The sequence below is a fragment of the Lichenostomus cassidix genome, chromosome 5 (assembly GCF_008360975.1).
Source record: "Lichenostomus cassidix isolate B80296 chromosome 5, HeHo_3.0, whole genome shotgun sequence".
Taxonomy (NCBI): domain Eukaryota; kingdom Metazoa; phylum Chordata; class Aves; order Passeriformes; family Meliphagidae; genus Lichenostomus; species Lichenostomus cassidix.
Window position 1 is genome coordinate 51963558 of NC_139486.1, and position 24263 is coordinate 51987820.

The following is a 24263-nucleotide window of genomic DNA, read 5'->3' on the forward strand; positions in this document are numbered from 1 at the left end:
GAGATGCAGATCATCCACTGTTAATGCAGTACTTAGATACAAAAAATATATCTGCAACTGTAAATAAGCCTCAAAAATCTATGCCAGAAATTTGTAGTATAGATACTGTTCTTGATGAACTTAGATCCTCTCCCCACACAAAATTTTGTGTTATTATTTTGCTGGTTTAGTCTATGTGAGAGATACAAGCCTTTTTAAGAACTGATCATACCTTTAAATTATGATAAGGGTTCTTGTACATATGCATGGACACACAGCAGCAGTTTCTATACTATGAAATTGTATCCTAAACATTTGAAATTGTATCCTAAACATATCCTAAACATTCAAAAATTCTTGAAAAAAAACTTCCATTTCACAAAACTTTTTCACCCCAAAATGCTTCCAGCTAGAGACAGTTTTATTCTGGGGGGACATCTTTAAAAAAGCAAACAGCGAGTTCGTGTAGTTCTCCAGTGAGATCTGGAGTAAAATGCAAAGGACAGTAATTATTTAAGTTTTGAAAATCTGTTTTCAGACTCCAGGAAGGCATTCACAACAAAGTGCAGAAGCTTTCTGTTCCAATATAAAACTAGATAGTTGTTCTGTGACTTCTGCTTAAACTGTTTATTCTTTCTCTGACTTAAAATCTTTCGCCCAGATAGTCTTCTGAGGAAACTGTGAATGTAAAGCCTTACTAATCAGAACATCTGAAAATGGAATATAATGTTGCACGAACGTTGCTGCTTCAGTGAAAATGTTTGCATGTACGCATCTGGCATTAGGCATGTGCACAATTGCTTTCAAAGCTGATCCTAAAGTGATAAGCCAGAAAAGGCTGCACCAAAGCTGAAGAAGTCAGAGACTCTCCAGATATGTTGACTATAAACTTTAGACCTAAATTTTGAGATAACTTTGAGCAGCAGTAGTTGTTTCTCCCAGCAGACAGTGGGATATGGGAAACGCAAGTAAGATCTGTCAGCAGTCAGAGTAGTTGGACATTTATTGTCTCAGCAGAGGAACCTATTTAATATCATTTATTTTGAAGGTTCTTTTCTCAATTCATCTTGTGGAAAAGATTATCCTCTATGGGTGATGAGTTGAGGTTCGGGGATAAGAGAATGACCTGATCACACGGTGGTTCTGACATTCATGTAAGATTCGTGGCCAGTGGACTTTTCTGCAGATAATTTGTCAAAAGTGGAGTGAGTGTGTGGCCTCAGGGGCTTCAGTAGATGGATCAGTCAGGTCTTGGGGAGAGTTAGGTTCAGATCTTCTCAGCCAGCAGCTGCTGGTGTCCTGCTTTTCAGAATGACTTATTTCCCTCCTGGGGGAGGTGTGTAAATTCAGGTTTATTTCATGGTTTTGCTTCCTTATTTACAATATATTGAACTCCACTGATTTATGCCGTTGTGAACTTAAGTCAACTGCTTCCTATAAGTGGAAAATGAAACTGTAAAGATAAAGCCCTCTCTTTTAAATTTCAAGAATGGTAAGAGGAATGACTCACAATTAATTCTGTGCCAAAAAAGCTTCAATAAAAACAAAAATTGTAAAGTTTAAGATAACTTAATGATGATATCTGGTAGTTCCACAGCAGAAAGAGTATCTCATGCTACCCTGTAAAGTAGTTTTTGCTGAATCTGTGCTAGCAGAGACTTGTCCTCTTTGGCAGGGTGGGGTTACTGGCAAAAAATCCATCTGGCTTATAATTTATGCACAGTTGTTTTGAACCCTGCTACAAATGGAACCACTTCTGAAACAGCAACTGAGATAAAATTTACACAAGTAACATAAAATGGCTGTTCAGTGGTTTGGGTGGGCATCTTGCATGTGGAGTGGGAGCAGCAGAGAAGGCCTCAATCTTTCTCCCTCTCCTTGACCATGTTGCTTCTGCCAATGATTTGATACTGATTGTCATGCTCAGCAAACTTTCTCCTCAATGACTGGGAGAAAACGAACCTGGGGTTCAGAAGGAAGGGGTTGTTTTTCTGGTGGGTGAGTCAGACAACTCACAGAAAAGGTCAAGGTGTGGCATAAGGGAAATGGAGAGATGTGCTTTGACCTCACTGTTTATGGAACCACAGCCAAGGAAAATACAGCTCAGCAGCATGTGAGAGATGAGAGGATCCTGGGTGAGAGATGAAGATGCCCTGGCGTGCACAGTTACAGATAATGTGATGTTTACGGTGTCAAATCTAGCATTTTACTTTGGTAAGGACACTTTTCCCACCACAGGCTGTAATGAAGGAAAGCATTTTTCCACCTTAAAGGTGTCTGCATTCTCTTTCTTCAAAAAAACAAACCAGGCCTTTTGAAAACTCATGAAAGTCAATGGCAAAACTTTAAATCAGTCTTTAAGTATAATTCAGTTTGGGGGCAAGAAATAAGGTCATCCTTCATGGTAAATCGTAACAGAAAATTTTCTGGTACATGGCTGGGAGCAAAACACAAGTTTAATCTCATTGAATTACCTTCCAGTGGCATGTCTGTCTTGCTATTGAATGTATAAAGGATATGGAAAAGCTGACCTGTGTGAGCAGATACCTGCCTTTCCCCTTAGTACACTGCAATGGATATGTCTAGAAGTAAAATTTTTAAAACTTCCTAAAATTATCCTAGGAAAACAATTTATGCTGTGGCAGCCCATTTGCAGTACATCAACTGCTTTAAAATGTAAAGTTACACACAATTTTGGAGACTAATGATGTGTGTCTTGTTCTAAGTTGCTTTGTGGCATTACTTTCTTCCAGTCAATTTTAAGAAAGAAATATTTTTTCAGAGGATAAAGAGCCTTGGGGGAACCTCCTATCAATGTGCTGTAGACCTGGAAAGCAGAAGTAATTTTTGCTCTATGGAGTTGCCTAAAGTGTCCCATAATAGAAAGTACCAGCCATGCTTGATGTAAACACTTCAGTGCTGTGGAATCTGTGCTGTCAAGCTTGACAGCTGTGCCATGTCCATGTGAAAAGTGAACTTTCTGCACACACAGATATCACCTCCAACATTCCTTTACATGTGTTTATTGGTAATTACCATGAGTAATTCTGGTTGGTTGCCTCTTTGCTATTCCAGAGCTGCATTTTATTTATTTAACAGATAGTAATTTCCATTGAAGCTCTCTGGTATAAAGGACAGCAGTTTGCTTTGCAAATGAAAATGCTGGTCTGGGTGGCAGTGTTTTTCCTGTATCTGACCTGTGCCAAATCCTAGATGTGGTCTGATGGTGTCTTTCTGCCTTCCAAATAATTTCTGACAAAATCCAGGGGACTCTTGCTGGATGGTTGTGTTGTGTAAGCATGATTGTGTTTTCAGTCAAGTAAATTCTCTCACAAATTACAAAGGGCTTCCTTTTAGAATCCTTTAAGTCTTAAAAAAATACACATAAAAATGTAAATGTTTGTATGTAAACAGGAGTGGATTTCTGTTCTGGTGTCAGTTTATGGCCTATTTCTCCCTGGGTGCAAGGGCCAGAGGAAAGTGTGCCAGACAGTGCCCTGTGTGCAGCACAGTGGAGAATCCTTTAAAAAACTGGATTAAAAGAATGCAGGGAGGAGCTGTATGAGAGTAGGAACTTGAATCCAACAGCATTTAGTGTGTACCTGCTCTGGTTTTGCAGTTGTCTCATGCTCAGGGGAGCCAGAATCCTGTCTTGGTTGCAGGGTATAAATCTGCTGTGTATCTGTTTGCTTCTCAGGAACTTTGCTGGCTGGCAAAGACCATTCCTTCAACTTTCAGTTGCCTGAGTTATCTGATCTTAGATGAATTTCAGCACTTGTTTATAGCACGCAGGAGCTTCTTGCCAGCAGCTGGCTCAGTGTTTCAGATTTTGAAGTGTGCTCTGTGCTGCTCTGGTTGAGCTGCAAGGTTTCCAGAGCGTGCTCTCAAGCTGTGCAGCTTTATCTGTCCAGGTGAGCATTCCACTGTTTTGCTACTTTGCAGTTAACGTGGGCAGGAATCTGCTCCACAGGCAGATCCAAGGGCTGTTCAAGCTGGCAGTGCTATGGGAAGTTCTGTCCTTTCCCTTGCTTAACCATATAATGGGCAAATGATGGATTGGAGGGCTGTAATTCCCTGCCTGCTACTGACTTGCACCATTTCATGGTGATTACACACGTACATTGCTCTCAGCTGTGTTTTCAGCTAAGCAAATATCTTATTTCTGCCACAGCTGACACACAGCACTTGAGAAGTGCAGTCCTCACTAGGCTGGATTTTGCTTCCCAGGTAGGTAGCTTGGTCTCTCTGTCTCTCTCAAAGCTTTCAATAAGGGTGAAAATATGAATTTTTTGAATGTTGTATTTTGTACAGTGCGCAAGTGCAAAATGGGAACTTTGGGGGTTTTTTCCCCCCCTTCCTCACTTGACTTAAATCTTACTTGTGGTTTCTCAATCAGTGTATGGCATGATTGTTTCTTCTGTTTTGTGGAGAGCTAAATATCCTGAAATTTTCTGTGCTTGCAGCTGAGAGCCTAAAAAATTGTAGTGTCCTCTTTTCAAGCTATTTTCTGTCATGTTACATTTTATAAGCTGCTTTATAAAGTTATGTATTTCCAAGACAATTAAATGTGGAAGTGAGATATACAGCATGTGCTTCAGTTTCATTGGGAATATTGGAAAACTTGATTAAATACTTTAGGAATATACAGTGTAGGTTTTAAAAACACAGCTGTTCTTTGATCTGTCTGGTAGATGTATATCTTAGCTTCTGCATGCCTCCTTAATTTGTAAGGTTAAAAGTTGAGTTTAAAAAAAGAACTTTAAGAAGGCAAATTATACTTATATAGTATAATGTACAATACATTTTAAAATTAAAAACAACATTTTGTTTCTAACTAAGATTCCCTAGGATATGTTCTATAGCTGTTCTATTTTTCAGCTCTTTAAAATCCTCCTAAAGCTGCTGGAGCCCAAATTACCATTTTGCCTGTCTTATATTATCTTTTTTTGCTTTAAAACCAATAACATAAATTTGTATTTTCTTTTCTTACAATTGCATATTTATTCTGGCCAAATTCAAGTTGCATCATACTGCTGAAATACACTATAATTTCTCTGTAACAAAATGTTTCACATTCTTAATGAGCTGTTCGCTGTGAGCATCTGCTTGAAGATGAAAATAATTGTTTCCAGATGTTCCCATTTCAAGAGGAGACATTAACTTTAAACGGCACTTGCTTTCAAAGCAAAAGTTAGGCTCTCTGGGTGCAAGAGGAATTGTCAGCTGTTTTAAATCAGTGGAGCTCCATTGAAAACAAGGGATAGTTAGATGTTTTGTCTATTTTAAGTCACAAGGTTGATGCCAGTTTACTCTAGCTGAGAATCTGATTCCCTAGCTATAGAGCAAATTGTAAAAATTTGAGTTGATTTAAAAAAAAAAAACCAAAACCAACAAACCCAAACAGCTGCCTTAATGCTCACTTAGGCCAGGTAGTGCCTCTGTGCTCACACAGAGCTACTGAACTTGGAATGAGAGGAGTGAGTGTGGATTGCTCTGCACTGCATAACTAAGGGTAATTTTGGGGTCTATAGGAAAAATAAGTTGTAATGCCAGATGGTGCACTCAAAGGATAGATCTTTTGTTTAAAATCTCTAGAGGGATGCTGTGGCTCCTTGCCTTATTAAGAAATCTTCCTCCCATATCATGGAACACCATGTCAGTGTCCAAAAAAAATTCTAGATGTTGTTTTAGTTCAGCAGTGAATAGTCTGTCCGTGGGGCCAGAGTTGCCTCATCCTGCTCATCTTTCTGATGTTCAGTGGCCTTATTTCATATTAAAGTTGTCATTTTTAACTATTTCTAACCTGCAGCACTCTGCTACCTTAACAGCAGCACAGAGCCTGTTCCAGTCTGGACTAGAATGTGCCTCTGAAACTTGTACAGATCAATGTTTTTCTGGAAGACAGAGAAGTTATTTGTAATTATAATTGTAATTTGTAATCACCTGTGTAGAAAGCAGCTCCTCCTGGGATTTCATTGGCTTACTGCCTCTTAGAGTCTCTCCATAAAAAATGTCAGTGCAATATCTTTTCCTGATTAGTGCTTGATTTATTACATTCACAGAAGAAAAAAAAAAAGAAAAAAGCCAAAACCATGAGGCTACATTTCTGTTTATTTTCCCATCCATGCACAAATATCGTTGCCAATGTCAGCAGGAATGGGCATGGCATTGGGGATAGTGGGTGGCTTAGATAATTGGTGTTGCAACACAGATGCAAGTTTAGTACTATTTTTAATTTCTGCAATATTCCCCACCAGACTAAAATAACTTATGTGTAGAGCAGACTGGGGTTTTGAAATGAATTTTAACTCTGTAATTTTTGAAATAACCTTTGTGGCTTCCTTGGCTCCAGGCCATGGTCTGCAATGTACTGTACAGTTTGGGTAAGAGGAAGAGATGAGAAAGGAGTGATGGACGTGGTGATTTCTGATCCCTCAATAACATCAGCACAGATCCAGATTAACTATGGCAACTTCGATTAAATCACTTCCACGTAATTCAAATCACAGTCTGCTGTGATTCCTCAATGTGTTTCATATGATCAGCACACTAATGGGATTTATGAATTATCATGAAATCTTTTAACTGTTTGGAGACCTACATTCTTTTGTTAAAAAATCGATTAGTCCCTTGGAAAGCCAAGTATCAATTTTTCAGGAAGGCTTTAACTCCTGAATGGACTTTTTTCATTTTGAAAATAGAGGCAACAGAGATGTTTTATGTACATAATATACTCTGTTAAATTTTGGGTAATTTCTTGCTTTGGCTTTCTTGAAAAGCGAAAGATTCAATGAGGGTGTGAATATTGACCATTCTCCAAGCACAGTGATATGACTCCATCCACAGTATGTCTTCTCTGCAATCTGGAAAACAAACCTGGGGCACACCAGCAAAATTCCTGGCCAGTTGTTTCTCCTTTACATGTTTCTCAGTTTAGACATTGCCTTTTAGGTTCCAGTTAGGACATTTCATTCACTGCAGTTCCCTCCACACTGTGCAGCCTTCAAAAGTTATCAGGTGCTACTTGGGTAAGCTTTCATGTACTATCAGTGTGACTGCAGAAGTGTTGCTTGGTTTTGGTACTTAATTTTGGTTAAGGTGCTCATTCTGTAATACATCCTTTATTGAATAACGTGGCTGGAAGGTCTGCAATGAAATCCTAAAACTTAACTTTGTCTGATGATTATGTAGGAAGACGCCAACTATTTTGTAATGTGCCATTATGTAGGTTTGTGTCTGTTCAGCCCTAGTATTGCTTTCAATTTCATGTCTAGCCCAGGGATTAACTTTGCCACACATTTGCTTGAAATAAGGAGTGGGACACAATGGTTCAGTGATTAACACAGAACATTTAGATGAAAATAACTGCAGCACTTGAGAAACACACAGTTCAAACTGAGGGTTTAATATGGGCCTGCCAATAAAACACATGGCAGTCTGTCAGTGCTCACATAAATAACTGGGGAAAATATTCTGCTTTGCTTTCAGGAGCTACTAAGTCGCACATCACTCGAGACTCAGAAATTAGATCTGATGGCTGAAGTTTCAGACCTGAAGATTAAGCTGGTTGGTATGGAAAAGGAGCAGAGTGAATATGAAGAGAAACAGAACAAAGCTGAGGTGAGTTTTTTTGGTGTGTTTTTATTTTTTTAAATTAGCTTGTTTATATGTTTTTCTATCACTGGTCTATGGTGTGTTGTCAAACACCTGAACTTCTGGGCTGAAATCAGGACAGAATAGGATTTTCCATGCTTCCAGCACAGCCTGTATCACTGATCCTATGAACTCAGTGAGGAGTAGGATTATGCATTTTTGGGATGCGGTTTCTTTTCCTCTCTCTCATTATACTTCAGAGGTTGCTGTTTGGCTTTAATCAAGGCAGAGTCCCTTCCAGAAGCATTTATTACAGTGGGTGTTCACTTAACCCTTTCCTTTCCCCAGGAGCTGGACTGACATGGCTGTGCCAGGCTTACCAGAGCTCTTCCCTCATTTATGTGGCAGAAAATGCTGCCAGCTCAGTAGTATCAGGGGTGCTCCAAGCCCTGAGTTTGGGGATTTTCATGTGTTTGTGGCACTTGGGAGGGCACTTGCCTCAAATGAGTCTTTCCCCTTGTGGCTACATAATAAACAGAGCAAAAAAATGTCATGGGCTGGAGACAAATCCAGCCCTTACTCCCCTTCAAATGTGGAGAGTTCTGGACATCAAAGGAGTTTTGGTTTTTGCTGTATAACAGGAAATCATCTGAACAGCATCCATGTCATGGTGGTGAGCAGCAGGTGAGAGCTGGGAAGGAAAGCAATCGTGGAAGAGAGAAATTCATACAAATTGCCATGCGTTGCCCTACTCAGTGGTCCTGTAAGGGGACCAACTAGCAGGAGAGGATTGCTTGCAAAGGAAGGATTGTTTAGCCTGACGTTTATACATTGCTGACTGAAAAAAAAAACCCCAAACTTTGTTCCATATTGACTTGGGAGAATTTGAAATCCAGGCAGCATTAGGAACTGTTTGCTCTCCCTAACTCTGCTAGTGGAATATGTGATAACTCTGCATCAGTACTTTGCCTGGGGTGACGTGGTTCATTTGGGGTGTGTTTGTTTTCAACTTATTTATTCTCTGAAGTTTTCTTTAGAGATTCAAAGATAACGTAAAGAGAGCAATTTCTGGCAGAGCTTGCAAGCCAGAGAGGCACCAGCTGCTGTTTTTACCACCTGTGGCCCTTCTCATGCTCTTGCAGGCATAATCGTCAGTGCCTTGTGTACAGAAGGCCTGAGCACTCAGTCTGAAAATCTGAACAGGTCTGAGCAGCTACAGATGGCAGCCTGCTCCCAGTGCTTCCCATGACATGTGGGATACTGGGATGCCTAAATTATTGCAGGGCATGCACAGCCAGCCTGGCTCCTGGAAAGCAGCAAGGCTTTGAGTGCATTTTTATTGACAGGACTTTTGGGTGCCCAGTAGGGTCTGGTCCTGTGATGAGGGTGAGGCTGTGAGCTGTGAATTTCTGCTGCTACTGCAGCAAGGTGTGTGCCCCCTTGGATGGAAAAGTTGAGTTTTAATGGCCTGGATGCCTTTGTGGTATTGCTAAGTGATAGGACACGTTCCTGCTGGGATGGAAAAGGATTCTAATCTGATGGAAAAGTTGAGAATCATTGTGTTAAGTACGTGCTGAATTATTAACTGGCCCGAGATGTGATTAGATTTCTGGCTTGCTGAAAGTTGCAAACCTGTGTGTACAAAGCAATAAAAATGGGTGTTGTAAGGAAAACTCTGGGAAATAAACAGCATTTTTGGTTTGCTTGTTGAGCTATTGGTATAATTATTTCAGATTCTCCTGAATAAGTATTAATCCAATTTATCAGGACAAATGAGTTGCTTCCAATCAAATTGGATGTTTGGATGAATTCTAATACTTTCAACCTATTTCAGCTCCTTTTCCTGTAAATTATGCTATTTTTTTCAGTAGAGACACAATTTCAAACATCAGAATGAAAGTCATTAATGCATTTTCTTTATACTATTAGACTGCAGCTGCCTAAATTTAGTAATATTTTGAGTGTTTTCCTGAATTCTTTACCTCCACTGCCCAACTACATCTTTCTAATGAAGAAACCACTTTGACAAACACAGTCTACCTGTATTTCGTTCTTGTTTTTGGCATCCAGTAATTAAACCATTTTAAACGGCTTGTTAATGATGCTTCATGGCTGACCCTGCTATTTCTAAATATAATAGCGGGGTTTAAAAAAGTTTTAAATTAAATGGGGCATTGCAGGATCATTCAGTTCAACCACATTTGCTCTGTTTTCTAATTTTGCATCAGCTTATTTCACAGCAGCTGTTTCCAGTCACTTAGAATTTATCTGCAGAATTATTTTTCTGGTTGGGCTAGGAGGAAAGAAAGCAAATTAAGATATCCTTCTAAATACGAGCAAGTTTTAATGTGTGAGATTCACTTCACTTTATCTTGTGCAGCTGTCATTTACGTTTGGTTTTAGTCAGCAGCAAAGAGTTTATCACACATCTCTAACCTCCTCTCAAAGGTATTGATTTCACACTGAATGCCACTTGTCTCTGGCTCTTCACAAGCACATACTAAATTTAAAGTGCCATTTATTTATGTATATTACACAAGGGCCAGGAGAATAGCTGCTTGTAGATGGACTGTCTCACAGCTGGCTTTGTCATGTTAATTCCTTTTCTGTGGAATAATATCCTACTTTTGATGCAGTAATACTGGGAAGGTGTCTGGAGTCTCATCTGAGGGCGTTGTGTAGTTTTTCTCTTTTACCAGAGAACCTCAGAAATTTTGAAAATGTTTTTCTTCATGTAGCAAGACATTAGCAAGCAGCATTATCAAATTAATAATGCCTGCCCAGATGTCTGCCCTACCTGAATGTGGACAAAAGAGACTTTCTGTCCCTCTCAGGAGACTGCAGCAGTAATTGTGCATTTCAGCTTGCCTAACAGCCCTTCTTCTGTCCTACTTCTTCCTTTTGTAGCATGGGATAAATATGTAGGTTGGCTATAAGCTGTTGGCAAGTATTTTGTGGCTCTTGTAACTTCTGAATCAAATATCTAGTGCAAAGCTACTTGCAATTCCAAAGAAACCTGAGTCAGTGAGCCACTGATTCCCACTGGGGAGTTTGGTGCATTGTCTCATCTGGATCAAGATGATGTAGTTGGTGTTAATAAATGTTTGTCCTGTGAGAGCACCTCAAAAACTAGAAACAGTTGTGAAGGCACAAGCTGGAGTTCCACTCGGATAAGGATATCTGCTATTTCTGTGCTGTCAGGTTGGCCCTGTGGGGAGTCTGTGTGGATGCAGAGTTTTTCTCTTTCCCCATTTTTAATGATAAGGCAAGAGAGAGAATTGTGAGGTGGCAGCAGAAAAGCTTCTGGACTCCCCCATGTCACCACAACTGGAGCAGCTGCCAGTTTGCGCTCAGAAACTGTTCTGTGCTTCACAAAGTGTGAAGTACCTGATTGTGGAGAGGATGGTGAAAAAGAAAAATTCTCATTTATGCCCCTTAAAAGTTTGTTGGATGAAAGAGGATGAGCATCAGATATTGTGATCCTGATGTGGAATAATATGCATAAAGTGAAATATATGTAATGGCTTTTCTGAATTTCATCTTAAGCACAGTGACCTAGAAAATACTCAGACGTGTGAAACTCTTGTACAAAGTGTTTGCAGCAGGTAAATATTTGTGAATGTTTAACGTTAACTGTAGATGCTGATAATGTCCTGTTCTTGCAGTAGCTGTTCCCTAGCTCTAAAACTCTTGATTTCTGGAGAGCTGAGGTTACAAGAGGACTGTTGGCAACTGTAATGAAAAAAAATTAAAAATAAATTTGCCATGTCATCTGTAGTTCTGGCCACTAAAATCTTTCTCACTCCTTTGGGGGATGGATCAAGTTCATTAAATTTATTCTATTTAAGGTTCAGAAATCACAAAACTTACGTTGTTAATGTACATGAAAGCTAAGAGAAAGGCACTCCAAACTTGTGATACCTGAAAAAATACCCAGTGCTCTTTGCTACAGAGTTGGGGAATTTAGGTGAAATGTTATATAGTTTTTAATGCTTGACTTTAGTTTGCTTTCTAAGCTGGATTTTTTTTGTACATGTGCCACTGATACACACAAATCCAAGAAGCTGGCCAGCAAACTGGTGCACTTTAAAATAATTACTTTTTCTTCTGTGGTATCCTCCTGATTTCTCCTGCATCTGGTGCTTAACTCCTCCTCCATGCCAAGATCCCTCCCAGATACCAAGAGAGGTAATGAGATTATTTTTCTGCCCCATGCTAGACCTGGAAACAGAATTACTTTGCTAGTAAATTCTCTGTATAAACTGTGAAAGAGTAGGCTATGGCCCCAGCTGAGCACTCTGCAGTTTCTTCCTACTGGATGATTTGGAAGTACAAATCAATGTAATCAAGTCCCATTTCAGCAGAAGTGTACCTCTGAGCCAGCATATTAAAATATGTTCCAAATTTCCCTTCACATGACAGTAAAACTTTCCAGAAAATGTTTCTGATCTTAACTTCAGAATCATGAATTAATCTGGAATGTAGATTCTGTTCCATGTAAACTCTGGCTTTGTGAATTTTCCAGTGTTATACTCATTTGCATCTACTTTATCAGAAAGGAAACACATAATCTATCTTTTTTTAAGTTTGCTTTTGATGTGCTTCATGTAGTTCTTTGTGCTGCAACTGTAGAAATATATTCTTTGCATCATTTTTTTCTCACTTGTCTATTTTTTTGTCTTTTTTTTTTTTCCTTTCCTCCCATGTTTTCAGTCAGTAGTGAACCTGATCAGTGACCTACAGGAGCAGATGTGTAGACTGCAGCTGGAAATTAATAGTAGAATCCAAGAAAGAAAGTCTCAAGATAGGAAACCAGACTGGACACCTAATGGTCCTCAATCTGGTGCAAGATCAGTAGAGACTCTGGGCCAGAAGAATTGTTCTCGGTGTGATGTACGAGAAGTACCCCTTGGCAGAAGCCTCTGTAGTGCCTCTTCTCTCTCTTGCACAAACTAAATTCCACTAACCAGAGCTACCTTGGGAATGTTTTGGCATTAATCTTTGTGACTTTCATTAGCAAAGAGTGAGAGTGCCAAAAAAATTGCCAGAAAAAAAAAATCCCACCCCAGACACTTCGCCCCAATTACTGGGATAAATTTGGTCACCATTGATGGCTGCCTACCAAAGCACAGAAATCTGTAAAACCCAATCACGCCTTTCAGCTTTTTCACAGTGTTCATTTCACTTGTAAGTCTGTAGTGCTGGTGTGGTGGGGGTTTTTTGGATTTTGGGGGTGAGGTTTGTCTGATATGCAGCATGCTGGCATGGTTTGGTAGTTTGCTACTTCTCCTCATGATGATGCTGCCCCAGCTGTGCTTGATGATGTGCCCTAACCACTCCTCTGAACACAGTTTAGTGATTCCTGGATATCTTAAAAGCTTAACACAGGTATCAAATAATAGATTAGTGATTCCTGGATATCTTAAAAGCTTAACACAGGTATCAAATAATATCACCTAAGGCTATCTGACATATCCTTTCTTTTTCTTATGAAAAGAGCCATAATAAAAATCATCTGCTTGTCGTTTTAAAATAGCCAAACCAACACGGTTTTGTCTATTCCCTGACCTTAACAGGTGCCAGAATTTACATTACAGGTCCTGGTTGTATTTGATCAAAAATATATCACATGGCAGAACAAAAGCTACTTTGCATAAACTGCTTAATTTCACTGAAGGTGAACTGATACTGGTATGCCTAGAAAAGACCATTTTAATAGTTGCTTTTAAATCAGATTGCTTTAGTTGCCACATCTCTATAGTCAAAATTTGGATCCCCAGAACTCATAAGTAATCTGCTTGTATTGTGAGGGAGTTTTCCAGTCATTTCTCTTGTAGGTTTTATATTATAAAAATAATGGGTTTGTGTGTTACACTTATTTTGAAAACAGTGCTGTTGTTTCTGGGCCTGTGTTTGTGCAGAACTGCTTAATGGACTACTAGAATACAAGATGTAGATTGAAGAAATAATCTGAGAGTCAAATCTGGGAGTCATTCAAAATAAATATTAATGTAATCCAAGATGTTAATGTGGTGCCTAATGTATATACTGCACAGGATACCAAAATTGGGTTACACCTCCAAACTTTCCCTTTCCTCACTTCATTTTAAGACATTTTTCTCTTGTCAGAGCTCCATCAAGGTTTGAATAATATTGTCCTTTAGAATGGGCAAGATACAGGGAGAAGGGATATTTAAGGAATGACTTCTTCGAGTAGGTCACAGTTTTTAGTGTGGCAGTTCAGTGTTCAATACTGCGTGGTTCATGCATGGTCTGTAATTCAGGACTACAAAAAATTAGTATGTGCCAGAAAAAACCTTACCTTTAACTTCTGTTCTTCATTTGCAGGGTTTGCTGCAGGAACTCAGACACCTCAAAATTAAAGTGGAAGAACTGGAAAATGAAAGAAATCAATACGAGTGGAAATTGAAAGCTACTAAAGTAAGCAGAATACTTAGCATTTTCTAACAGCAGACTTATAATCAGCTGGAAAGGGATATTCTCCACTTCTCATCAATATTTACTTTTCTTACATTTACCATGTTTTAGGGTCTACTATGAAGTCAAGTTTTCTTTAACCAGCTTTGGGATAAGTATTTTAGTTTGAAGGTGTTGTAGCTTTTTTGGGGGGCCTCTGTGCAGTTTTCATTCTTCTACGTTTTGCAATTCTTATTTTAAGAAACCACAAAAAGCATTTTGACTTGCAAAGATCTGCTCAGAGTAAAGGCCTCTTTGAAGGTTTTCTGGCCTTGATTTGTGTAATGGTGACAAGCCTCTGTGGAATATACTTTCCAGCCAGAAGAGACATGCAAAGTTTGTTGGGTGTTTGCTTACTCTGGAATTTGTTTTCATGGACATTAAGCTCGAAATACACCATTAGCTCATCTGCTTTGACTTCATGTATATCAAAGTGCATGGCTGCCTTACACTTCTGTTGACCTTAAGTCCTGCAAAGCTGTTGGATCATAATTTGGAGAAGCTTGACATGTGAAACATTTAATCATTTTCCCCAGTAATTATTTTTTCTAGTGGAACATTCTCACTGTTATTTCTAGTTTGAATTTTTTGTCCTTTTCCACTAAATTAAAAAGCACCATACAGTTTTTCCTTGTTGTGCTGCAATCACATCTCCTTTCATTTGTGTAATAATCCCTGTTCATATGAATGACTGACTTTTGAGTTGTGGTTGAATCTTGGAGAAACATTTCAGATTATTAAACTGAGATGTCTATTTAATGCTGGATAGCCTGAGCCAGACATGACAAACAGCTATTATTTGTATTAGCATTTCTTTCTTTTGAGAATTCTTGGATGAATAACAGAATGTTGCTGTCATGTCTTTTTTCCTTATGAAGATAATAGTTCTTCAATCCATGAAAATGTTTTCTCTGACGTGGTGGAGATGAACAGTCTTTGGGAAAATATTTTCTAAAGCAGTGTGTGGCCAGCAGCCAAGACAGATAGAGACTATGGAAAGTGTAGTAGCAGAAGGAAAATAGGAATCATAAAACCCACTGAAGGAGAGAAGATGCCGGACTGGAAAGGAAGAAAAAGTACAAGGAAAGAGAAATTAAGCAGAAAAATAATCATAGAGATAACAGGAATGAGACATTAAGGGAAAAGAAGCCATTTAAAAGAGCTCTGAGATCAAGTAGACCAGGGGAGGTAAATCCAAATCTGGTATTAAGAGGTATGCAAGCTTTTGTCTTCCTGTTGTTCCAGCTTCTTAGAGGAGAAATTGGAATATCTCCATGGCTGGATATAAAAAGCATATTAGTCAGTGGGAAGTGTAGGAGCCCTTCAGAGATGCAACAAGGCAGATTCTTCTATTCCACATGTAATTTCAGGCAGTGCAGTGACATCGTCCTGCAATCCAGTCACTTGCTTCATGGTGAAAATAAGTTTGTGTGTTAATTAGTCCATGTTTCTCCCTGTTTGGATAATTTTGTTTGGTGTTCTGCATTTTTCCTGCCTTATTTTAGTATTTTGAGAAACTGGTCACATTAGTGATTTTTTTTTTATTCTTGTTCTTTCCTTTTTCTCATCCTTTTTCCCCCTTTTTTCTGTCCTTTAACTGCAAGGAGTTTGGAGTGCTTTTGCAGGGGCAATGCAGAATGTTGACATACAGAATTTTTAAGACTTCTGAAGAAAATCCTAGCACAATGCTGACTTAGTAAAATATGTTGTTGGCAGGTTTTTTTTTTCATAAATAAGAAAAGGAGAGTAGAATCACTGAATTTCAAGCTGAACTGTCACAGAATTCTTCTCCCTCAGTCTTGCTGAGGTCTTTAATGTGGGATTTTCCATCCCAGTCTAGTGGCAGCACAAATTGCAGTAAATGTAAATGAACACTGGTATTTTGTTGCATGTGTGGGGTTGTTCTCCAGGCTGTGCTTTCCTTCTGTCCTATTTGCTGCTTTGAGGAAGAGCAGTTTTGTTACCCTGCTGAGGAGGACCAGTATCTGTTGAAAATCCTTTGTTATCTTTTAGTAGTCATCATTATTATTATTATTAAACCAAGACTGTAGGACTGAGAGTTTCCAGAGTTTCCTTACCTGTATGAATCCTTGAAAATACTACTTTTCTCTATGTCTGCCTTCTCCAAGAGCTAATTCCATTGGAAAAAATGACCTTCTGTAAAAGGAATAGGATAATGCACCATAAAGATGTATAGTCGTCATAGTGTTTATGAAATGTTCTGAGTTAGCAACTGACATCAATCACAGTGTTATATTCAGACATCTTCTAGTTCCTGGGAAAGAATCACAGACGATGGGTGGCGAAGTCATTGTGAATTTGTTGTGCTCCTTTTCAGGCTGAGATAGCCCAGCTCCAGGAGCAACTGGCTCTCAAAGATGCAGAGATAGAACGTTTGCAAAGTCAGCTCTCCAGGACCTCATCATACACTGAAGTGGCAGAGAGAGGTAAGAGGAGGGAAACAAAATGACAAATCCAAAGCCCAACCTTAACTTGGATTTGTTAGCAGCTTGGCTCAGGATTTCAGAGGAATGCAAGGAGATACAAGAATGACGTACAGAATTTATTTGGGTGGAAAAATGGTGTAAATTATTTCTGTGTTCTGGTAGAGGCCTTTAATGTGTGAAGTTTGATTCCAGTCTAGAGGCAGCACAAATTGAAATAAGTATCCTCAAGGCCTTAAAACGTTTTCTGTTGGAATTTTATTTATAATTGTAAAGAATCATTGTAGTTCAATGGGAATTTATTTTTTGTGTATACTTGAAAATTTCTTGGAGCAATCTTTACAGGTTCAGTTTTTTAAGGAAATAAAAGGTCACAGTAGTAGCTAAGCCTAATGTTTTAATGTCCAAACATCCTTAAAGAGAGTCATTGATTCCTTTCTTCATGGCTGTGTCTTATTCAGGCTCTTTGTCCCATGAAAGGCTGGATCAGATGGACTTTGAGAGTCCCTTCCAGCTTGGGCTGGTTTAGCATTCTCTGATATTGCAGGTTTCTAAGTCTGTGCTGTTGACACAGGTCAATGACAACCAAACCAGTTTGTTTAGCCTTTGGTCTCAACCAGTGGTGCCAGAGTTCTCAGAAATATTGACTCCCTGGGGCTCCTATCCATTGCTGGGCCATGAGAATATGGAATTAGTGGCCTTTTTCCTCTGCAGCACCAACACTTATCCATGCAGGAATATCTGTGTGTAGTTTACCACAGAGCCTCAGTTTAGCTGCACTAACAACTTCTGAGGGTGTTAACTGAGGTTTCCAAAGACTGCCCTGGCTGAGAATTTCCATGTGCTGTGCTTCCTCCTTCTCAGGCCTTCCCAAGAATCTCCTGTGGTTTATTCCAGCAAAGTGACTTAACATCTCCTTGTGCTGATTCCACTCAACTGCAGAGCTTGTGCATGTAGAGAACTGCATGTCTAACCAGAAAATTAGTTTGTCTAACAGCAGTGTGTGGTAGAGGAACTCTTCTACTAATAGAATTTTGTATTTTCCGTGAGGTTCTCACATAATTTGTGGTATTTCAAAGGAGAGACACTGGTATGACAGTAAATCTAGAGCTCAGCAGCATTCAGCTCCTAGAAGTGAGTCCTGTCCACACTGAAAATGGGTGAAACTGTCTTTGATGGCAGTGGCAGAAGAATCTAACCCTGTACAGATTCCATGGTTTACATTCAAGGAAAGCACTTAGGCTGTATCTGAATGGCAACAGTAACAATCCTTCTGCAAAAAAAGTTACTGATTTATATTTATCACAATTATAGGTGGTCTTCTCAAATAAAGTTGAAAATAATGTCAATGTACTTGTAGTATGCTAGAATGCATATTCTATTTAAATTGCAAAATTGATCTAATATGTGCTTTTTCTGCATACTTTATTTGACTCCCACCACTTACCACCGTAGAGGAAGTTTTTAGGAGAAGGCTAAAAGAAAAACGTAAGCCTTGCAATTCCCTTTTGGCTTTATCTCACTGTTCCTTTCACACCAATTGTAACTCCAGTGCATTCTGCAGCAATAATTCCATGTTTGTTTAGATATGGCTGTCTAATTGTAATACACAAGAGACACTGCTTTCACTGCTTGCAGCAAGCAGACAGCTCCTTGCCCTGTTCAGTAAGATTTCACTTCAGAAATAAAGGCCAGAGGTTCACAAATCAAATTGTTGGACTTCAAAGGGATGTTGTCAAGGTTAACAGAGCCAAAACTTTTAATTTACCCCCTTTTATTTACACATATGTGAATCCCATTAAATATCTGGAAAGATGATTTTAATTGAAAGCCTTTCTCTCTGGAGGGGAGGATTCAGGCCTAAATCACTGCATTAAATTTAACAAAAAAAAGGTCTGAATAAATGTTTTGATACTTGATGTTTTTAATAAATATTGTAAGTAAAATTTGCTTTGGTGTGCTTAAATTTACCTTGACACCAGTCCTTTTTGAAGTCTAATATTTATAAAGAGAAATTAGTAGGACTGTGATTTTTTTTAAATCTTCCAGTTGCTTGCCCACTGCCTGCTGGCTTTAGTTTTTGATTTGGCTGTGCCTGTGCATGTCCTGTGTCTCTTCTGTGAGAAAATGCCTGCAAGGTTCATTTACATGTTTTAAAACTTAATCATTGCAAGGTGTGCACTTTTCAGAATCCCTGCAATAAAAACTAATTATAGCTTTTTCAAGTAGCTTAGCTGTGACATTGTATGTTCAACATTTAGTAGTAAAACCTTTTTTCCCAGATGCTCTTTAGCAAGATTGATTTTCTTTCCCCTCTCTCCCTTCCTGCCTGCTGCCATATCTGTTTTCATCGTTTTTTGTGAACAAGTGGGTCTGGTTTATTGTCAAAGCATAAACTCCTCAAGTGGTAGTTACAACAGGTAAACTATTTTAGGTTCTGTCTCCATTACACTTGGTTTAGTAAGAGGACTTGCTGGGACTATTGGGTAGAGAAAAATGAGAGATTTGGTTCAGGAAAGTTAGGACATGATTGACAACTTCATACATTTTCAGAGAGTGTGTTTTAATTGACTTGACTATAACATTCCTGGATAACCTCTATTGCTAAATGGTGTGCAAGGCAATTCTGCATTAGCTCACGATGTAGATCTTAACCAAGTTGTTCATATTTAAGTAAATAACATTTTACAAAAATTTTCTTGTATCAGACCAGTTTTTGTCCTTTAACAGCTTCTCATAAGCTGCCAAATATTTTTTCTCAGAATATAATTCATTTTCAGTCCTACTTAAAATTATTTCTTGAAGTATATAACAGCAAACACACTCTCATCTTTTCCTTTGCTTGACTTTCATAGTTTAAAATAGAATTCTGTAGCCTTTTAGAAGCAAATGAGGATGTTCGTGTTGTGCAATGCTTTTAGTAGTTCAGCTTCTGAAAAACTCCACATTAAATGTAGTTTAGTAGTCCATTGGCCACACCACTGACATGGTTTCAGTTACTCATAAGAATACAGGGAGAGTATCACCAAACATCTATTTACAGTAAATATAGCAAGTGTATTTGTCTTACAACTTTTTAAAATATTTTTAGACCAAGAAGTTCAAAGGTTGAAGATAGGAATGGAGACATTACTGGCTGCAAATGAAGAAAAGGTGAGAAAATAATCATTGTTCTACATATTAAGTATGAAATTATGGGTTTCAGTCTCTGAAATCTTCTGAATAACACACTTGTAAGGACTAAATGAGAAAAGGAATTCATTCTTCAGGAGACTGTAATTTTTATGATAATAAATCAAGCCATGGTATTTTTCTTTATGGTGGCACACTCATTTATGATCAAATAGACAATAATATGCATCCCTATAAACTTCCTTTAGTAAAAGGGGAATCCAGGCAGGGCAACATTAATTCTGGAGAACATTAATGTGGCTCATAACATTTAGTTCTCAAAAAAACACTAATGTCAAACTCCTCTGGTTTCCTTATATCCATAATTACACACTGTCCAGCAAATATTGTGTACAATGGCAAACAAAAGCCAAGAAGCATTCCTTACAAGGAATGTGAGAGACTTGAGCCTGTTTTCATGAAAACCACAGAGATGTAGTGCAGAGTTTCTGCAGTTAAAAATGTAGGATTTTAAATATGATCATATTTAATGTTTTCCACAGGACCGTCGGATAGAGGAGCTGACACTACTGCTAAGCCAGTACAGGAGGGTCAAGGACATCATGATTGCAGCTCATGGTAAACTGTCTTGTGAATAATTTCCTGGTTTTATTTGAAGTTTACTTGGTGGTTTTTGTGACTATAATGGGTAGCCAGGTTTTACAGCATAAAATGATATCAGGAGAATTTTATAAAAATTAATCAGTTAAATACATCCTATATCAAGGTTTCCTTCACCACATTCCATTCAGGAATTGCAATAAGGGCACAATGTTTTCCTTTTACATCATGTTTTTAATATGGCATTCATCAAAGGGAAGCTGATCTCAGGTGCATTTTGATATTGTTTGGAGGTTTTGGGTTTTTTTCCTAAAAGTAGTTTTGATGGATATAATAAGTTCTTTTGCATTTCCCTTTCACTAAGGAAAATCCTGACAGCTGACTAGACAAGTTTTGGTTGGAAAGAGCAGCTGAAAACCCACAGCTGTTTTTATGCACACAGTACTGTCATTTAACTTCAAAATCTGATGGGGTGGGGTGGAAACTTTGTCCCATTTCTCATTTACACTCTAGGAAGTGGAGTGAGCTTTAGGACAATCTCATTTTAAATTGCCACCATATTTTCAGTACTGAATTTAATCTGGGAAACTTGACCTTCCGAAAGGACAGTTTTGTTCCATGCACATCATCACGTTAACAATAACAATATTTTTAGGCCTTGTATGGCAGAATGGAAACTGGTATTTAACACACAATAGGGAATGAGAGTAAATCTCTCTCTGAATGTTCAGTGGAAAAATAAATAAATAAAAAGAAGCAAGACACAAGCCATGATGCTCTGGATTATTGAGCTGACACTGCAGAGAACATGATGGTGTCAATGTACACTGGCACAGCATTCCCTAGAGTGTAAATAAAACACAGTGATGCTCAGCATAGTAAAACAAATAAAAACCCCAAATACAAACCTGTGTAGAATTTACACTGCCTGAGACGGCCCGAAGAAGCTTTTTCTTTGCCTATTTCTCTCCCTTTCTACTTCTACTCTCTAATGCTTTCAGGCTCTTCTGTCTCTGGTGGCAGTGAAGAGGAACTTGAGGCAACTTTAAGGAAGTGGAACCTTTTGAATAACTCTCAAGGAGAATTACTGAAAACAGAGGTACAGATGTCTTAGAAACAGGTTCTGCTCTATAGATGATTTTTTCTTGTTGGTTTCTCTGTAGCAATGTAGATGAGGGTTCAGCCCTGGCTGAATGTTTGTACTTCTTAGTATGGGCACAGCAGGTTCAGCATCAGGTACCAGAGTTACAGGTTTGACACTCTTCTGTTTCACCCAGGCCTCTGCAGGAGATTTGTCACCAGCTGTGCTCCCTCCAGTGCCCCACAAAGCTGTGGAAATCAGGCAAGACCTTTCTTTCTCATGTTTAATGAGGGTTGTCCTAAATCTGTATTATTTAAAGTGTTCAACTGTTGGCATCTTGCCTTGACTGTTCTTGGCTTTGCTGTGCTTTTGGGTACTTGTGAAAGATGTGCTTGTCATGGAGGTTTGCTATGTTTAGTTGTATAAGGTTTAAATTATAGGAATAAATCAGCATTTTTATATATCAGAAGATCTATGCACTGCAGTCCTTAAAACTATAAAATTTATTTCTATTTTAAGTGGAAGCATTCCAGTATCTTCAAGTAGTTTAACCTCACCACAAGAAGAATCTTTGGAAATCACAAACAGGTAAGAATGACTAACTTTCATTGAAATTTAAAACATTTTTCCTTTCTAAAATCCCTAAGTGTTGCATATTGCTCACAAAGAGTTATTGCTGTGCTATTTAAGAGCTTCTAAAGTCATCTACAGACACAAGGCTAAAGCTTCCCATTGGGCCTGGCTGCCTTTTATTGCTGATCAGAGCACGTCTTGTTGCTCTTTCTGACTTCGTCTACTGGAGTTGTCATTACAGTGATTTTCAGACTAAAAATATAATCAAATAAATTAATCTTTTATGATATGCAAACAAACCATGTTGTATTAACTGCTGCTTTTTCACCTGTTGCTTTTTTAAGGGTTCCACAGAAAAAAAAGTCAAGTAGTTTAGAAGACTTGCAGAGTGAATCCCTGGAAAAGGTTGGTTTATTTGTAATCACAGTTTCTGGTGCTTAATGTCACAGCTAGAAGACAAAGATCTAGTATAAATATTCTTTTCGTTTCACATATAGTAACTTGAACATCTGCTAACATTGTATATGGGGAAAAAGCCCTAATGATAATACAGCTCAGTTTCTTTTTCCACCCCATTGCCAAACTGGTTGACACACCCATATGGACACACCTTCAAATTCAATTTTTCCTCTGAGAGAAACAAAAATAATTAAAAGAAATACAAGAAATAGTGAGGAGTCATTTTGTTAAACTGCAGTATTATTTTGTTTCTAGGTATTTTTAAAACAACTTTTACTTCCAAATCACTAAAAATATTAGGGCAGCTAATCCTGAAAATAGTAATATATTGGGACTGGGTATTTCCACGTAGGATTCTTTTTTAATTGTTGCATGTAACTGTGAGTGTTGTTCCCTTAGACTTCTGATAGAAATGGCATTCCTGAAGGTGGTATTGATGCTGCCTTAGTTAAAGCAGCAGGAGCACTGTTGGTACTTCAAAGGCTTTAATTCCATTCCAGAATGAAACTTCCCAGTTTGCAAAGTCTTGTTCCATTGTTGTCCAAAGTCTTGTTTTGTCATTATGTACACTATTGTTTTCCTGCAATTATAACTAGCTTTGTGAGGCTGTTGTTGATCCTTTCTGTACTCAAGTTAGGCTTAATACTAGGTTACCTACACCCAGTAATGCCATTTAAACCAGATACCAGTTACGTGATTGTTCCAGTTCTTAATTTTTTTTAAATTCTTCTTAAATCACTGAAGATGACAGTGGCCAAGTAGAATGTGTGAAATTTGTGTTGCACTCATTTGATTGTAGTCACACGTGTGACAAATCAGAACTAACATTCCGTGCCAGGAAGAATTGATGAAGGTCTGTTTTCTTGTCATAACATTTAAAATATTTCCTTGTCTTAAGTTAAAAATCTTAATTTGTCTCTCTGATATGCTGAGATAAGGCTGTAGCTACACATTTGTGCTGGAAATCTGCCCTATCCATGAAATGAAGTCCATAGAGGAAGAAGAAGCTACCCAAGGATATGAGAGAAGTGTAGCAAGTCAGCCCCATGTTCATCAAGGCATTTAAATAGTGTGCCCTAATTTAGGCATGGGGACTCTGTGCAATAGGTGAGACCCCCCTGTGTGCATCAGTGAGTGGCTAAATGTGAATATGTGACAACCAAAACTGAGGCCCAAAAACCTTGTTTTGCTTGACAGCATGACAAGACAGCTTTGTGCTTTTAGCCCAAGAGAACCTGTGCTAGCAGCACTGTTTGCTGGAGTTGTTCTCCCTTGCACAAAGCTCAAATTCCCATTGCTTCCAGCAATAATAATAATAAAACAATAAACCACATCAGTGTCCCTGACCTAACCATGTGGAATTTTTATCACGTGGTTTCTATCAGAGCCCTTTATGATTTCAGCTGGATCCATACAGCATTGTGTGTGTTTTATGTCAGTTCTTTTCATATTGGTCTAACTGTTAAACAGCTGTTACATTCCCAGCTCAAAGTAAGTCTAAAGGGACCACCCAGAAACCTGAAAACAGCAAAATTACTTTGATCACAACAGAACATAAACTAGGCCCAGATTTTGTAAAGTGAGGAATGAACAAACCAAATCAGTATTAAATATCAGATTAAAATGAAATGAAAAGGGTTAACAGTCCCTGTCATATATTGCCCAGACATTAAGCAGCATATCTATAGTAATAAGACTACAACTGATGTTCCATGTATGTATGTTAATACTAACATTTGTCTGTTGCTTTTTTCCATAAAACTTTGAAATTGCCCTCCCTGAAACTCCGTAGTATGTAGATGGAAAACCAGCACAGCCTGTTGTAGAACAAGAGGTATATTAACTGCAACCTTTCCTAACAATTCTCTGTTGTGATGTGATGTGCTGGGATGGTATGGCTGGGTTTGCGTTTTATATTTGTTTTC

General features: G+C 38.4%; 1 protein-coding gene across 1 annotated transcript in view; it reads left to right on the top strand.

The window, feature by feature from the left end:
• Positions 1–24263, top strand: part of PPFIBP2 (PPFIB scaffold protein 2) — a 77525-nt gene that overhangs the window by 40206 nt on the left and 13056 nt on the right. The window contains exons 6-17 of the mRNA XM_085063061.1: positions 7468–7599; positions 12286–12465; positions 13921–14013; positions 16388–16496; positions 17949–17981; positions 19585–19646; positions 20168–20243; positions 21227–21324; positions 21503–21567; positions 21826–21894; positions 22224–22284; positions 24131–24172. Coding sequence (XP_084919187.1) covers positions 7468–7599; positions 12286–12465; positions 13921–14013; positions 16388–16496; positions 17949–17981; positions 19585–19646; positions 20168–20243; positions 21227–21324; positions 21503–21567; positions 21826–21894; positions 22224–22284; positions 24131–24172 — 1020 coding nt within the window. The remainder of the gene's footprint in view (positions 1–7467; positions 7600–12285; positions 12466–13920; positions 14014–16387; positions 16497–17948; positions 17982–19584; positions 19647–20167; positions 20244–21226; positions 21325–21502; positions 21568–21825; positions 21895–22223; positions 22285–24130; positions 24173–24263) is intronic.